The sequence below is a fragment of the Amphiprion ocellaris genome, chromosome 10 (assembly GCF_022539595.1).
Source record: "Amphiprion ocellaris isolate individual 3 ecotype Okinawa chromosome 10, ASM2253959v1, whole genome shotgun sequence".
NCBI lineage: Eukaryota > Metazoa > Chordata > Actinopteri > Pomacentridae > Amphiprion > Amphiprion ocellaris.
In genome coordinates, this window is record NC_072775.1 from 13,362,317 (window position 1) to 13,378,722 (window position 16,406).

General features: G+C 40.9%; 1 protein-coding gene across 1 annotated transcript in view; it reads right to left on the minus strand.

Annotated features, from left to right (window-relative positions):
• Positions 1–16,406, minus strand: part of dnah9l (dynein, axonemal, heavy polypeptide 9 like) — a 55,973-nt gene that overhangs the window by 17,545 nt on the left and 22,022 nt on the right. The window contains exons 54-90 of the mRNA XM_055014688.1: positions 16,131–16,292; positions 15,798–15,881; positions 15,295–15,404; positions 15,000–15,162; positions 14,683–14,806; positions 13,960–14,102; positions 13,690–13,851; positions 12,515–12,574; positions 12,262–12,435; positions 12,022–12,168; positions 11,687–11,800; positions 11,359–11,502; positions 10,675–10,857; positions 10,304–10,405; positions 9,501–9,635; positions 9,166–9,339; positions 8,872–9,004; positions 8,629–8,731; positions 8,193–8,315; positions 7,889–8,093; positions 7,054–7,218; positions 6,752–6,892; positions 6,393–6,563; positions 6,200–6,322; positions 5,874–6,067; positions 5,499–5,647; positions 5,036–5,163; positions 4,613–4,750; positions 3,751–3,840; positions 3,471–3,662; positions 3,253–3,372; positions 2,852–2,911; positions 2,304–2,486; positions 1,858–2,040; positions 754–869; positions 404–516; positions 142–282 (exon numbers count right to left, since the gene is read on the minus strand). Coding sequence (XP_054870663.1) covers positions 142–282; positions 404–516; positions 754–869; positions 1,858–2,040; positions 2,304–2,486; positions 2,852–2,911; positions 3,253–3,372; positions 3,471–3,662; positions 3,751–3,840; positions 4,613–4,750; positions 5,036–5,163; positions 5,499–5,647; positions 5,874–6,067; positions 6,200–6,322; positions 6,393–6,563; positions 6,752–6,892; positions 7,054–7,218; positions 7,889–8,093; positions 8,193–8,315; positions 8,629–8,731; positions 8,872–9,004; positions 9,166–9,339; positions 9,501–9,635; positions 10,304–10,405; positions 10,675–10,857; positions 11,359–11,502; positions 11,687–11,800; positions 12,022–12,168; positions 12,262–12,435; positions 12,515–12,574; positions 13,690–13,851; positions 13,960–14,102; positions 14,683–14,806; positions 15,000–15,162; positions 15,295–15,404; positions 15,798–15,881; positions 16,131–16,292 — 5,152 coding nt within the window. The remainder of the gene's footprint in view (positions 1–141; positions 283–403; positions 517–753; positions 870–1,857; positions 2,041–2,303; positions 2,487–2,851; positions 2,912–3,252; positions 3,373–3,470; positions 3,663–3,750; positions 3,841–4,612; positions 4,751–5,035; positions 5,164–5,498; positions 5,648–5,873; positions 6,068–6,199; positions 6,323–6,392; positions 6,564–6,751; positions 6,893–7,053; positions 7,219–7,888; positions 8,094–8,192; positions 8,316–8,628; positions 8,732–8,871; positions 9,005–9,165; positions 9,340–9,500; positions 9,636–10,303; positions 10,406–10,674; positions 10,858–11,358; positions 11,503–11,686; positions 11,801–12,021; positions 12,169–12,261; positions 12,436–12,514; positions 12,575–13,689; positions 13,852–13,959; positions 14,103–14,682; positions 14,807–14,999; positions 15,163–15,294; positions 15,405–15,797; positions 15,882–16,130; positions 16,293–16,406) is intronic.

A 16,406-nucleotide genomic window follows, 5' to 3' on the forward strand; every position in this document is an offset into this window, starting at 1 on the left:
AAAGTTACTTAAATATTAAAAATGAGAAAAATCAAATGTCTGAGGAGAAAATTTGGCAACAGTATCTTGCTCATGGATTAAACCCAGGGCCCTTCAAGTAGCACCACAATATACAGCTAATAAAAGCCAGCGTTTGTCTACCTTCCATGTAGAGTCCATACACATATGCACCCTCCCTGGCAGGCTGGTTGAATTCCTCTTTAAACTTCTTGGTCACATCCACTGTCAGGTTCACTTTATCCAGAGGCCACTCGTTCTTACGTGCCAGAGACTGCATCACAGCTTTAAAGCAAGGACACGATGAAAAGACTGAGGATTAACGATGTGTGGACAAACAATGGAGCAAGAGAGGAAACTGTATGCCATGGTAGAGCTCTTATCTGTATGCACAAATGAGCATTACCAGTGAGGAAGGACTGGGGGTTAAACAATCCAGAAATCCAGACGACACTGGGGAGAGAAAGGTCCTGAGTCCAGCTGTCCAGCTCTTTACAACGCTGCATCACATCATTATACCTGAACACAACAGGACAGCTGATTGGATAATGCCAGTCATCTGGACACTGTAGAAAGCTGTAGAATTATGAATTACTTTCTGTAATGTCTAACAATGCAGTATCTCAAGCAGCTAATTCTATTCTTGAGACACTATGCATAAAAAAAACAGTAGCTTATACACAAAGAAAGAAGAAGCTTGATTTTGATAATTTTTCCTCACATTTTTTAAATGACAACACTCAGGCAAACTGATACCATATAGAGAGGCTGTAGGTGGAGGGGTAGGCCAGCTTGGTCCAGGTATCAGGGACATTGTCAAAGAACAAGGCAGTCTGCAGCTTCTCCATCTCAGAGGACATGGCCAGTTCACCCTTTGGCAAAGAGATTTAGCTGTTACATCACTCTGAATACACACACCAGAAGTGCTACACGTAGCAACTTAACATCAGTGAAATGTGATAACGTAAAAGTTCAGACACCAGTGTATTTAGTGTCTCAACCAGCTGCTGGCAAAACAGGAAAATCAGTTTATTTGTATTTTGCACTTTTCTGGGAATTCATGACAGAGAAGATAATAGAAGTTATTGGAGATTCATTTCGTCCTCACATTGTTTATTTGGTTAGACACAAACTCTGCTGCAAACAACAGCCCGTGCTTTACATGCCTCCTTCCAAAGTTTGGGATCATGTTAGAGACTAAAGCACGAACCCAAGACAGCGACATGAATACTCAAGATTCAAGCGCTCCCCTGCACCATGAATGGTAAAGAAACAGAAAGGGTGGGTAAAACCTTATTGGATCTTTTGACAGTCTACTGATGTAGCAGCCAAATGTGTTTTATTAAGCAGGGCTGGCATGAGTCAGTCACAGACTGAATTCAGCATTAAGGAAGAATCCTTTGGATTCTGTTGTACCAAGGAGAAGGTGTTTACTGGCTGTGCTTTTTCACCCAGAGGTGTGTTATATGATGAGACTAACAAAATGTTCAGTGTCCTTGTTTTTTTCATAAACATTCACAATCATTAACTGGTTCGCTACGTGTGTGTGCTTTTAATATTTATATTTTAATTTATATTTTAAATGCCCATTAGCTGTGGTTTTACATTTCTCTATAATGTAGCACAGTATTAATCATGTTAGTGTATTTAGAGAATTACATTAATATTATATATGTGCGATGACTAGTGAACTAGTCTACTAGTAAAGGAGGAAAATCTTTGATCGGCGCAACCAGACTATCTAGTTACATACTAACTGTCTGTTACATCCGTCTATCTGTTCATTCAAACGAAGGTAGAACTAATCCCACAAAGCTCCAGTGTAATCAAACACACAAACACGCAGAGGTATAAACCCACCTTGAGTCCAAGGTCAAGCTCCTTCAGCGATCGGCGGATCTCAGAAATGAGTGTGTTCATGCGCTCACATTCTTGAAAGCAGACCAGGATGTACGGGGAGCGTTCAGCTGTCTTGGAGGTGATGTCGGACATATTGTACTCCTCAGGCAGCTTTTCCAGCACTTCATCTAAAATCGTTTTCACCTGGAGGAGGTTAGAGTGAGGAAATAATCAGAGCATAGGAAGAAAATTAACTGATATCACTCCTCTCTGCTTTATTTCTCCTAAAACTAGGGAAGTAGTAGTCATTAAAAAGTAGTGGTATTGTGAGTAAATAAATACAATTTGTGTGCAAGTACTGTTTTTTTTTATGTTGGTTTGGCTTCAGTTAATAAAAAGTACTATTTTTCAATTTCTTTCAATAAAAAACTAATCCCATAAAGGCATGACTCAATGTGTGCAGCTACCTTCTCCTCCAGCGTCTGTGAAGCTCCCTCCCCCATCACTGCATCAGGAGACTGCATCTCCAGCAGAGTGTGAAAAAGGTTATCTGACGTCACTGTTAAGAACTCAATTTCTGCGTTGGGGTGCAGCCCATAATGCACTGGGCTCTCGTGGGGCAGCATCTCATCTATGAAATCATGGTAGCCCTGGAGATGCAACGTGACCCATTTATTTAGTGAACTTTTCAGTCAGATGTGTTCAGTGTATAAACTGCCCTAATTGGAAATATACTCTTACCCTAAATTCATCAAGGATCACTGATTAAACATTTCTATTACACACTGGATAACTTAGGAAGATCTGACTATAAAGTTTTAAGATCCATCCATCCATCCATCCATCCATCCATCCATCCATCCATCCATCCATCCATCCATCCATCCATCCATCCATCCATCCATCCATCCATCCATCCATCCATCCATCCATCCATCCATCCATCCATCCATCCATCCATCCATCCATCCATCCATCCATCCATCCATCCATCCATCCATCCATCCAAGCTTACCTGGTAATCCAAGTTGGAGGGGACAACAAACCCAGGTGCCAGTGAAAGCTTCCGGTCAAACTATGTTGTAAAAAAAGAGAGAGGAAGGATTGTTAGCTTTAGGTCTCAAGTACAAAACATCACATTATTCCATCCCAAGTGGCCAAAACTCCATAGTCTAGTATACCTGGTTGCCAGACACTCATGCCAAAACATTCAGCTTCTGAGCTTTCATAAGAAGTCTGGCCAAAAACTAGCCAGACTGCTGCTAACTGGAGCTGAATTTCTGCCCAAAATGGCCCAAGCCTGCACTAGAAAAACAGTTAAATCTGGCTGCTGTATAATATCTGCACAGAAGCCGGTTTTTGTTTGGCAGAAAACTGCCGAATGTGACCACACAATACCAGTGCACACATACTAACCTGGTTGGGCTGCATGTATTCCTCCAGGTACGTCCTGCAGAGCCGTCGGTCCCAGTCGTCAGTGATGTGTCCTCCATACATGATCTCCCCAAACAGATACCTCAGATCCTCCCATGGCACCTTCATCAGCATAATCATAAAAATCACTGCCAGTACAATCACCATCTTTATGCAGCCTCATCATCCTGTGGCCCACCCACAGCACAAACACACCTCACCTGTGCGTTAGCCTCCAGGTAGTTGTACAGGACATTGACTGATATAGTCAAGTCTCCGGTGTTGAACGGATACTTCCTGTTCCAACCCTGAGGTCCAAACTTCCTCCTTTCTGCCACACAGGCGTGAAAGTAGCACAGAGAGAAGAGGATGGTCTTGAACTCTTGCTCGCGGCTACACTGGTCCAGGATGTCCTAGAGAGGGAATAACAACCGTATAAATAAGAAAATGAATAAAACTGTAAAAATACAGGCACTATTAGCACAACGCAGATGAACTCACCTGGTCAAAGTTATCCAGAGCAGCATGCAAATTGGCATGCATGCCTGTAGGCGGTTCATTGGTGATCTTGATAGCATTTTCCAGAATGCCCTGAGTAAATCACGTAAGATAAAAATGTTTACATCTGCTTTTGGTGTCACGAAGTACAGAACAATAATGAACATTGCAGGAGAAATACATTGTGGGTAAAGACGTGGGAGCAAACATTGTAAATCATATTAAGTTCGATCAGCTTAGAAATGTAAGTTCCTCTGATGCCTTAAAGATGTGAGTGAACTGTGCTTCAGTTGACCAATTGTATCAAAGTCATCTTATGAGTGGTAAAAGTGTAAAACTGGCTGAGTTCAATAAAATGAACTTGAGAAAAAATGTTTCATAAACTGAAGATTTTACGTTGAATCAACAAGTCACATAGACAGCGGTTACAGATAGACCCTCTTTGCTTTTATAGTTTTTGTGTAAGGACTGAATTCAATGCTAATCTTTGTCATAGGCAGAGTTGTTTTGATTATTATAAAAAGAAACAACTAGAACTTAATTTGGCAAAGACACACAGCAAGTTTTGATCATGTCTGTTTTCTAAAACTATAAAAAAACAAGAGTTTCTGGGGAGGTTTAACTCTAGCAATGCAACCTGGGAAGTCTGCTTTTATTGCTTATATGGTAGTTTTGTTTCTTATAGACTTCAGCCATTCAACTCAGCATTTCAAGGTAAGCTAAAAGGAATTTACCAAATGCATATGTTTACATTATGTAAACTAGAACAAGTAAGCTGATTAGACTTAACTCCTTTAGGATATTTTACAGTATACTTTCACTATGTGTATGTGCTCAATGCTGAGATGAAGTAAGGTAACTGTACCTGTGGGATGATGTGTTCCTGAGGTGTAGATGCTGGTTCTGCGCTCATAAACACCCTGTAGTCTGGATGGCTGTCTTCACAGCAGCGCTCCAAGAGCTTCTCAAGTGCACCCAGCCAGCGAGCAACCAGATGGATGTTCTGTAGGGAAATATCAGGGAAAGACATAAATAAAAACTTAATTATTACACACAACAAAACAGAAGGTGACAGCACACAACAACCCACAGGAAATACAAAAAAATACATTTATATTTTCATTTAATTTGCAAACTGCCCTTTATGAACTAAAAAAATGTATATCTTTAATTCTATACATTCAGAACTACAGGTATTGGTTATCAGTCAAATATTTCTACACTATGATGAAATAGGTGTCTCTCTATCCAAACATGCAACATAAAACCATTTTTCTTGCAAGCAGACCTGCAATATAACCCAGTGACCCTCCTTGGCAGCCTTTTCCATGGCGACTTCAGCAACAGTTTCCTGTCCCTGACCCAAGGAGACATTGTGAAGCTTTCCAAGGTCGATAGTAAAGCCCAGCTTCCTTCCTGGGAACACACAGGATGGAATTTTTTTTTCATACATTCATAGACTAAAAATTCACATTCAAAGAACAAAAATGACTAGCCTTTTGTAATTACACCGTAAAACTCTGTAAAACATCCTTTATGTGCACTGATCACGCTTATTGTTTCTATTATACTAGTTCTGTCTCTTTAACATTTCTTGTATACAGTCATTACATTTTTATGGAGCTATCACTGCATTGTAAAGCAGTTACTGGGACACTTCTTTCAATAACTTAACATGAATATGGAATGAGTGTAGCAGAAGTACATGATGATGTATTTGTGTGTGTGTGCAGCTTCTTTGTGAACAGTACCCAGAGATTCCATGTCTTTAAGTGGATCCACTCCAGGGGAGAGGATGAAAAACACAGGAGAGCCTGGACCACTTTCTCTAAAGGACTTTGCAAATTCAGTCTTTCGGCCTTCTGTATACTTTACTCCGAGCTTCTCTTCCACAAAGTTCCTACAGTAGACCGACAGGAAGAGTAGCTATGGTTTTAAAAAGGCAGCAACAACATGGACCTAAATGTCCACTGTAATGATATCAATAGATAAATACAGATTTCCAAACATGCTTTTTCCATTTTGTTTAGAGGACAAAGATAAAACAGATATCAGCAAAATACAAAAACTTTAAATGGATCAGATGAAGGGGTGATATATAAGAAACATGTAACATTATTAATCACCTGAGAGCATAGGTCATGCGGTCAGGTCTCAGGGCTCTCATCATGATCAGTTTCTGCAGAGAACTTTTCCCCTTCCACTCCTGAGGAAACTTCTCCTTCTCAGGACACTCCGACTCCACCAGCTTCTTCCAGCGTTTAGGTGAACCTTCAATGTCCCGATCCAGACCACGAAACTCATCAGTAAAACTCATCACCTGAGCAAAAACAAGGGACAGCAGGTGGTGATTTGCAGTGTAATTTGTGTACCTGCAGCAAGAACAGCCTGTGTGTGTGTGTGTCTGCGTGTATGTGTGTGTGTGTGTGTGTGTGTGTGTGTGCTTGTGAACCTTGATGGCGCTCCATGCTGAGTTGGACAGAAAGTCAAGGGGGCTGTTATAGCTGTGGTCAATGTTGAAGCGTAGCAGGAAGTCGAGCTCTCTCACATCTATCTCCTTGCTCATCAGCAGCAACTAAAGGGGAAGAATGCAGTCAGGGACAAAACACAGTCTCTGTCTGACACTAACACAAACACCTACACACCTGGAAGGCCAGCTGTGCCGTAAAGGTGAGCTTGTCTCTCTCAAACAGTCCCCTGCTGATGTAGTTGAAGGTGGAGTACGTGACACAGTCTATGAGGGTGTTTACTCTGCTCTGTACGTCCTCGCAGGCCTCCGCCATCTCCACCGCTTTGTGGAAAACAACGTTAAAGGCCTGAGAACAAGAGGTAGAATCAATCTGTTGGATGGAATTGTTACGTGACAAATTACAGCAATGTTCCCTGTGTTTCGCAGTGCTTAAACTGCGGTTACAACACCAAGCTGACATGCACTTCTGCCTACTTTAAATCCAATTACTTTGTTCCCGGCTGTGAGTCAGCTCCTGTACTCTGTAGCGTTTACCTTGAGGCTGAATTGGTACATGGGGTTGATCTTGTTGAGATCATTCATGATGAAGTAGAGGAGAGAAGCTCTGACGGCAACGGGGCGGTAGTGTTCTCGAGCCTCATTTATCTTCACTTCATTAACTTTGGCTTCTAGAACCTAAGAACGAGGGACGAAAAGGGCAGGGAAGACAGTTACAGAAGGTACAACAAACAAAAGTGGAGAATAGGAGAGAACTTAAAGGGTAAACACTGGAGGTTAATAATAATTAAAATATTCCACTCATGTTGTTACCATTATGCATAAATTTACCCCAATACCTTCATCTCAATCTCAGCAGCAGTGTGCTTTGTCGTTTCGAGCTTCTCCACCAGCACATTATCACCAAGGAAGTTACTTTCTGCAGCAGACAGTCTGGTGAGCAGCTCGTCCTCCAGAAGCTTCAGCTCGATCTTAAACATGTTCTGCTGTTTTGTCAGTTCACTCTGCAGGGAGATTATGCAAACAAAACATACAAAAAAAGCCAAAAATGAACCAAAACTAGGAATTAATTACATTTAGACATCATTGCTTCTATAATATACATCAGAAAGAAAAGACTGATATTTACTAGCTGTTGTGGTATTTTAAGATTGAACAAATGATAAAGTAGACAAATAGGATGTGTGAATTAAATTTATGAGCTAACAATGATAAGATGGGAAGACCTAATGTCTCAATTGAAGTGATGAGTACACTAAATAATCCTGTGGAACGCGGCAACCCAACGGAAGCCTATGGAGCCCATACAAGGCATGAGAAAGGAAGTTCATGCCCTCTCTTCTCTGCCCTTGTGAGTTGAAACCTAGGTCAGGCTAGCAGAAATAAAAATGAGGAGGTGGTCTAACTTTTGATAAGATTACATCATATACATCCTGATTGGGTCTTAACATGGTGGGTTGTGGCTTTCCAGAACTGAAGAGCAGTGTTTCGAAGAAGTTTGTATGAATATAAAGGACGATGTACCACTTTGTGTAGTCAGTTAAAATCTCGAGATTTTGTTCTTACAGCCTCTGTATTGAATAAACATTATTCGCATCAGACTCTGAAGACTGCTTGAAGACTCTTTTTGAAGTTATTGAACCTATAACGCCCATAACAACGTATCTGTCCCACCTTAAGGTGCTCCAGGTCTGGTCTCTCCTGATTAACCACCTGGGCGAGGAGCTGGTCCTCCAGTCCATCCCTGGTCACTGTAAAGTTGATGAGAGTGGTCTGTGCTTGAATCTCTGGTTTATAGTGAGGGTTGGCTAACTTCGTGTGGAGAATTAGTCTGAAGCCTGGATGGAAGAAACACTCTTTGTCCCCAACCTTTATACAGCTGTGGCAGCAGGACAGAGAGGAGAGAGTGTAGATGATGTTAAGAACAGATGGTTGTGTTTTTTTTATACTCGTGCACAATTGTGTGTCTGCATGTTACCTGCCCTTCTTGATAGTGTGTCGCCCCAGCAGCGGGTCAATAACGGGGTCAATGGTCTCCTCTAGGTTCTCAATGAGGACAGTGTCTCCTGCCACTACAGCCTGCTCAATAACATCTACATATCTGGAGCAACATTAAACATTAGTAGATAAAAATGAAAAAAACGCATCTACGCTCATAATTTCAATTGTTCCACACAGGTAAAATAAAAATAACATATGCAGAAGAAAAAGAGGAAGCGTTAATGGTAGCAAGTGTATGTTGTGTTAGAATGCTTCTAGGCAAACTTCAAGCTAAAAGCTTTCCCACAAACAGAGCTGAATGTGTTTGAATGTGACGGATAAATTGTACAATATACAGTACTTAAAGGTATTGCAGAGATTTCTTTTGAAAGCCAAAATCAACACTTTAAAATGCTAAAAATAGAAACATTCACCCTTTCTGGCCAAGACTGACAACCTTGAGGCTGTTGCCATAGCGACTCTTGATCCACTTGATGCCTTGCAGCTGAGGGTCAATGAGGAGAGGCCAACGCTCACCTGCAAAAATACACACATTACCTACATATGGAGATTTGCCTGTTTTACACAGCGAACACTGCACTGTACAGTTTGTTTTGATTGTAATAAAGAGCCGGTCTCCGCCACGACGGGATGATTGATCTAAAACTAGTCCTCACAGTTAGTAAGGATGGTCGCATTCTGAGTGGACATTTTGTCTCCTGGCAAGCCTTCATTGTTCCACTGAGCCACCATCGCATCATCAGTCAGCATCGACACTGGATCCAAGCCTCCTGTCATAGGAATGGGCATCTGATGAAGAGAAGCAGACGTGTTTATTCATACCGGAACGAGATGGTGGTTAACGTAGAAATCTGAAGTGAACCAGCTGTGGAAGGGACAGGCAGCTGAGGGCGTAACTCGAATTGTCGAACAATTGTAGGAGAATATTTCAGTGGTTTTAAGGCTGTAACCTTCTGTGTGCGCAGGAACGGCATCCAGAGGTTGTCCAGCAGCTCCCCTCTGTACTTCTTAGAGAAGGAACCGGCATAAGAGATGAAAGCTGCGGTTAGGAGGACGTCCCCACAGAGAGTTTCCTCCTGTTCATGGTACTGAGCCACTGAGTGAGCCCAGCGCACATTCTCACTCTGAAATGCACACACAGATACATACAGTTGCTTTCACTGTTGCACAGGGAACAGCATTTTGCTCCCCAAATATTTCAATGTAATCAAATGCACAAAAGTACACAGAGTTATATGGTCACAAAAATGAATGAAAACGATCTGTTACCAGCTGTTATGCTCACCTCCAGTCCTTTGACGAGTCGATTGGCTAGTTCTATTGTCTTGTTGGTGCGGTTGACCTCTTCCTGAAAGCTAAGTTTCTCTGATGTGGCTTTTTCAAATGCAGTTGTGAGAGTTTCCAGACTACTATCCAGCTCCTGAGGAAGAAGACAAGAGGAACAGATGCAAATATAATGACTTGTATTGTGGCTGTAGATATTCTGGAAGCATTTCTTACAAACATTATGACATTACCTATTTTAACACTGTGTGCAAACTGTCTGGGACCAAGCAATTATTGTAATAAAACTAAATGTTACCCTGCATATTACATTTTATGTACTTCAAAAAGAATTCAATTACCAGTTGTTCAACAAGCTAATAAAATGCTTTGAGGAACAATTAAAACTGTAGAGAAACTGCTGCAGGACAAGTGACAGTGTATACATTAACCAGCCTATCAAAAGCTATTGCCAACAGCACTCAGAGTTGTAGGACCTAACAAAAAACAGCAGAAAACACAGCAAAATGCAAGTGATTTGCTGTTGTTGTAAAGAACAATTAATTAATTTGTTGTCCAACAGTAAATAATTAAATCTGCAGTGTTTTCCTGGCATAGAGGGATTTTTGATTTCCCCTGAAGGACTTTAAAGTGCCCCCTCAAGCATAATAGACATTTTTGGTTATTAAATAGTCAGGAAATACAGAAAAACACAGTCTGCTAACACAGTGCGAAGTCGTAGGAAATACCCTGATGTACATATACAGATACACAAGCAACAGAAACACAAACATAAGAAATACACAATGATCTAAAAAGGCTTACAGTGAGTTTCTTCCTGATGACCTCTAGTTTCTCAGCAGCTTCGGCCAAATCAGCGTTAGCCTGAGACAGACACATCCTCTTCATCTCCACCTCACAGAAAACCTGGAGACACACGTACATGTAAAATTACGTAATGATTAGTTGTTATCATGAACGGCCCATTCATAAAATATTACACATTATCCACATTTAAAACTGTACAATAACGACAGCAAAGAAGAGATGTACTTACAAAAATCTATCCGGGGCAGCGTAAGTGTTGGGGAGACAGAAAATAAACCTATGAAAAAACAAGAACACAGTGCTGTACAGGGAAAAACATCACTTATGATTAGCATGGATGATGGTAAATATATGTGACAGCTGGGCACCTCGTGGAATCGTACGATGTTGATCACCCAGGAACAAAGCCCTGCGGCGGCCGAGGATTTCTGTCGCACAAAGTCGGGGTTGAACTCCGGGTCGCTGAGGTACTCGTCTCTCACACACCTCACTGTGGCCTCGGGGATGTGCTCTTTGTCGAAGTTCACCAGAGCCTGCAGGAAGTCATCCACCTGGGGGTGCATTTGTGTGCAAAGGTGTGTGTGTGTGTGTGCATTAGATAAAATGGTGTCATCACATCACAGTCTCCCGTTATAAATATCCCTGCAGGCTTTTTGGATTCTAAATCGTGAGCAGGAATAAGGAAGTAGAATAAAATAAAAATCCAAAGCTCCACAATCTGATGTATCACAGTGCTTCTCTAAACCTCTTTTTCACATTTATACATTACAACCAGGATTCACTGAGATAAAATAGGAGCAGAGTAATGTCGGGAGTGATAAAATACTAGCAGCCATTGTACACTGCAAAAAATATGAAGCATTCACTCTAAAAATAAATATTCAGTTTAAAGTTGTAGAAGGAAAAAGAGCAAAACTGCCATAAATAATTTTAAAAAGCAAAACCATGTTATTTCAGCAGTTTAGGGGATTTATTTGTGATGGACTTTTTGGCTTAGTGGTATCCAGCCATTAATCAACAAAAAACCACAAGACTTCACTGTAAAATATCACCTTGCTCATGACTATCTTGGAAGCTTTCCAACTGCGATCTTTGGGGATTCGGCCTTGGGGAGCCAGTAGCACCAGAACAGCTGCTGAGACATTGGTGACAATAGCTGGAGGGTTGGGAAACGTCCTCAGCTCTGTCAGGTTCAGCTGGATCACACACAATCACATGCACGCACACACACACATTTTCATTTAAGGGGCTGGAATGGAGACAACCTTGTAACTTGTCTTTCTTTTAGTACAACGGACACATAAAACAAACGGAGTGCAGTAAAATAAAACAAATAAAACGTGGTGAAAGGATTCAGGTCCCTGTATTTATGTGTTTTACCCTGTTTAGTGTATTGAGGGCTGTGTTGGCTGCCTGTAGGGCAGGTTCAGCCTTGGCCAAGTCTTCCTCAGTCTCCTGCTGCTGTTTGGTCACTTCAGCTTGAATTGATGCCACCTGAACACTCACAAAAAGATGTGTGAAGTCATCTGTGCACTTTGAATAGACTGTTGCTGTTTTGGGTTATTTCTTTTCAATGTAATGACTCCTCTTCCCTCGGTTCCCTGTTGACCCTCTCACTGAGAAAGTGGCATTAAATGAACCTCAAAATGTGCTCATAATACAGGCTTCATGTCCCTTGTGTTGCTGCTTGAGAGGCCTTAGAATCACACTCTTACCCTCTGCTCTTCAGAATCAGCTACAGCTCTCTCTTGGTTCAACTTGTCTGTCTGTTGTCCTATCTTAGCAATGAGAGCCTCAATATCTGTGTTCCTCTGCCACAGCTCCACCTCTTGCACTGCTAACTTGGCTTTGAGGTCCTCCACCTAAAAAAACAGAAACAGAAACTCCAATGGTAGACAGAATAACGATAGCAAACTTTGGCTTGCATTTGTCTAATATGGACTATATTTACTAACCTGTGAGGCGGTCGTCTGCAGTTTTTGCAGTCCGTTCTCTAATCTTTCCATCTTCTGGGCCAGCTCTGTGCGTTTTTTCCCCAGCAGGTTGCCATACAGCTTCATGAACTCGAGGAAGCTCTTTGGAGTAGTGTAGTTGAAGTGCTTTTCATTCTGCTGGTACTTGACACTCACCTGTATGGTGTAATCAAAAAAATCATGTCAAAGATGTCAAGAGTGATGATTGCTCACAGCGCTTTGCAGTAACTCTCACCTCATTGACACAAGTGTGGGCATAGGAGATGAACTCGCTGATGGAGGCCCTCACATTTGGCTGCACAGCATAAACACACGCATGGATTTAGGAAATGATCACTGTATACTACAAGTAGTAACAATATTTCTAATAACAGATTGATAAGTATTAGACATATTTAATAATCTTAATAATACACATTAATTAGCCACACAAATACTGTTTATGTTGTTTAAACGCATGGATATTACAGAATATATATCAGAATTTCTATTATTTGAGACGCTTGCATAGTTAGTATAGCGTTAGTACATTTAAACCATGTGCCTTTAAGTTTCTTCACAGACGACGTGACACTTTGTACATGTATATATAAGGGCTGGGACTTTAACGCGTTAATTTCAACTAATTAATTACAGAAAAAATTAACGTGTTAAAAAAATAACGCATTGAATCACACCTTTCTCAGTTCCCTAATTTCACAAGCCCGATAGGTGGCGGTAATAAACCTAAAGTCTGTTTGCCAGCCTTGAAGAAGATGCACAGGACGCACTGTAGCGGGTCACTAGCTGGTCACATGACAGCTCTTTAGTTTCAGTTGGGTAGAAGCATCGGACCAACATGGTGACTTGGCCGCAAACTTTCTCTTTTATCACAAAAACATTTCGGCAAAAAGTGTTTCTGAAAGCATTTGAGGCAAGAAATATGCTGCGCAGTTGCTGAATCTGTCCTCGTTTTAGTTCAGCTACAGCTAGTTTAGATGTTTAACGACTATTTCGCGATGTGTCGGACCTCCGAGGGCCGCATCCAATTTGCATAAAGTAGAAGTCAAGTCTACTTTATGCAAATGAGCTCCAGGGAGACGCACTGGAACGCAGTTCCAAATGCACTGCAATGGAACCAGCATGCAATGTGGTGCGTTTCACATAGACAATGAATGGGATGCGAGAAATTGACGATCCTTCGGACACGTTACCTATGACAGTTCTGGTTTATTAACTCAGTCATCAACCAAAATTTATTTGAAATGAAAAACTTTGTTTATTGTATCAAATATTGCTATTTGGCAAAAATGTGATTAATTGTGATAAATTGATTACAAAGACTCTAATTAGTTGGATAAATTTTTTTCATTACGTCCCACCATTAATACATATGCATTTCACTTCTCCTTAAGAGAAGTGCGTTGTTACCTCCAGCCCAGGTATCTTCTCTATGAATGTAGAGCTGACAGACTGCAGAGCAAGCTGAGGCCAAGGGTGAAACCAATCAATGGCAGTGCAATTTACTAAAGCTGGAAACTTCCGTGCACGTGTGCGCAACGTGAATCCGACTGGAGAGAAACACAAGACCACCTGGATGTAGTAGAAAAAGGTCGACATGAAGAGCCAATAACAAGGACAACATTGATATATCACACTTGTTGCATGGTTTAATATGAAGTAATAAATTCTATTTTAGACCTTGAGCTGCCTTCGTATTCTTTCGATGAAAAAGCTCCAGCAGTTGTCTCTGGTATCTATGAGTCCTAATCCCCTCAGCTCCATGCGGATCGATGTTACAATCATATCCACTTCTTCATCACTAAACAGGTCTGGAATATCCCCTGAACGACACAATCAATGGAAGCTCAGTGTATGTTTGTTCCTACTTTCAAGCCACAGCTGCTCCCTTTTACATTATTGATGTGTTTGTCCCTCACAACGATTTTTTTAAATTACTGCACAAAGTTTGTAAAAAAAAAAAAAAAAAAAAAAAAAATATATATATATATATATATATATATATATAAAAAGGTTACAGGAATCAGATTTTTATGGCATTTTGAACAAAATCCTTTTATCCACAAATATCATGAATCATGTTAATGAAATGCAATAAAACTGTGTGACAAAGTTTGGCGAGGAATGTTGCTTCAGCAGCCAGTGCTACATGTGTCTGTATAAAGCGTGTCTCCTTGGCTCGCAATACAAAATACAAAACTCTGCTCTGAGAAATGAGAAATTTTCCCTCAGCAAACTGCTGTTGAATTCGTGCTCTCAGTCCTTGGTACAGTATTCATGCAAAAAAAAGTGTGAAAGCACATTAATTCCTTGGATTTTACATCAGAAGATTTTACAAAAATAAAGCAGAACTATTAAACTAATAAAAAGAGAGATTCTCATTTAGAGTCAGTGTAGCCAAACCTGAGGCCAGCATATCGTTGATGAGCACCAGAAAACGTTCATCTGGAATCTGTGCGTCCGTATGAAGGAACACTGTGCCAATGTTCTTCACTCCCACCTTTATGTACAATGCTGCTATATCACTCTGCATTGAGGGTTGCAGCAAAGGGACAAAAGGAAGAAGAGTGTCAGAAATGATGGAGAAAGTAAGAAAGAGAAGAAAAGCAATATTCTATGTTCTAAAGAGCATTTATTGTGTCAAGCAGGAATATCAACTTTTCATGACAATATTGAGATGACATTTTATGTCTGTTGTACATTTATGGATGCATGTTTACCTTGAGGTCATTGATGCCGTATCCTTTACGCAGCGTGATCTGGAAAACTTCCAGCGTGCTGAGAAAGGCAGCTAGTCGACACAGACTCTGCTTCCCGCTGCCACCCACCCCCACCAGCAGGGCGTTACCATAGGGGGCCTCCAGGATGCGACTGATGCGACATCTGAGTGCAAAAACCAGACTAAATGCTATGTTTATTGTCTGTGATTTACATTTGCACTAATCTCTACATCCCTCTTTGTGTGTGTTAGCATGTGTCTGACTGTATACACGTGTCTGTGTGTGTGTTTCTTACACATGCTGGATTGCTTCTTCAAACAATACCAGGTCCATGACAGCGTGCAGCTCATTATAATGTTCCAGAGCATCAGCCAGTGTCTTCTGGAGCTTTTCCCAGTCTGAAGCCTGACAAGACAGGCAAATAAACTAATGAACCTGGCTCTATTCTATTCTAAAGACTAGCCAGTGTTCAAATCAGTATGTGGTGACATCCAGATATATAATGACATTAAGTTACTCTAAATACAAAAGAAAGGCAATCAGTTTGCTAATGACTGTGAATTCATCCTCATTTATTTCCTGACAGATCAGACATGACAGCACAATTTGTGTCATTATGCCACTGGATATGTGAGCTACAGAAGATCTACATACTAAATTGATTGAAGTCAAAAACATTTAAACTCAGTCATTTTATTATCACTGGTGATAAAAAATAAATGGATGCTTGAAAGGTGCAACATTTAGTCCAGGCTGGCACAGCACTGTGTAGCTTTTGTGTGTATGAATGCATCAAACCTGGTGATAGCGAGGCTCTCCCACTCCCTGGGCAAAGTGACAATACACCAAAGGCTGGTGGATAAAAACAGACTCATCTATTCCCTGGAGCAAATTGGCGGAAACAGAAAAAAACCAACATGAAAATACTGAACGGGGCAAAGTTAAACTGTCCTTCAGTGGATAAAAATGTACTGCATACTTTCACACAGAACATGTAGATTGCCTAGAAACATCATGAGTGCTATTTATTCTATTTTGTTGCACTGATCAAAAAAATATTTGTGGTCTAATACTGAACATTTTTAAAGACTTTAATGATAAAGGTGTTGCTGTATGTTTCTTGTTTCTTACCTCAAAATACCTCTTGCCAGTGTCCAGAAGGATTTTATTGAAAAGTTCTACGTCCTTTTCCTCCATCAGTTTGTCAGAGTAAACCCTGGAGCTCTCATGGAGCCACAGGTGAACCAGGTCTATGGGGTAACGTATACTCTCTGGCAGGGCGAACAGGATGCCCTACACATCACAGAGTAAATAACCACGTGATGACATTACACTTGACATTAGCAGCCTCTCTGCTGGATCAACATTAACACAAAAATGATACATCCCCAAACGATTAGTATTTAG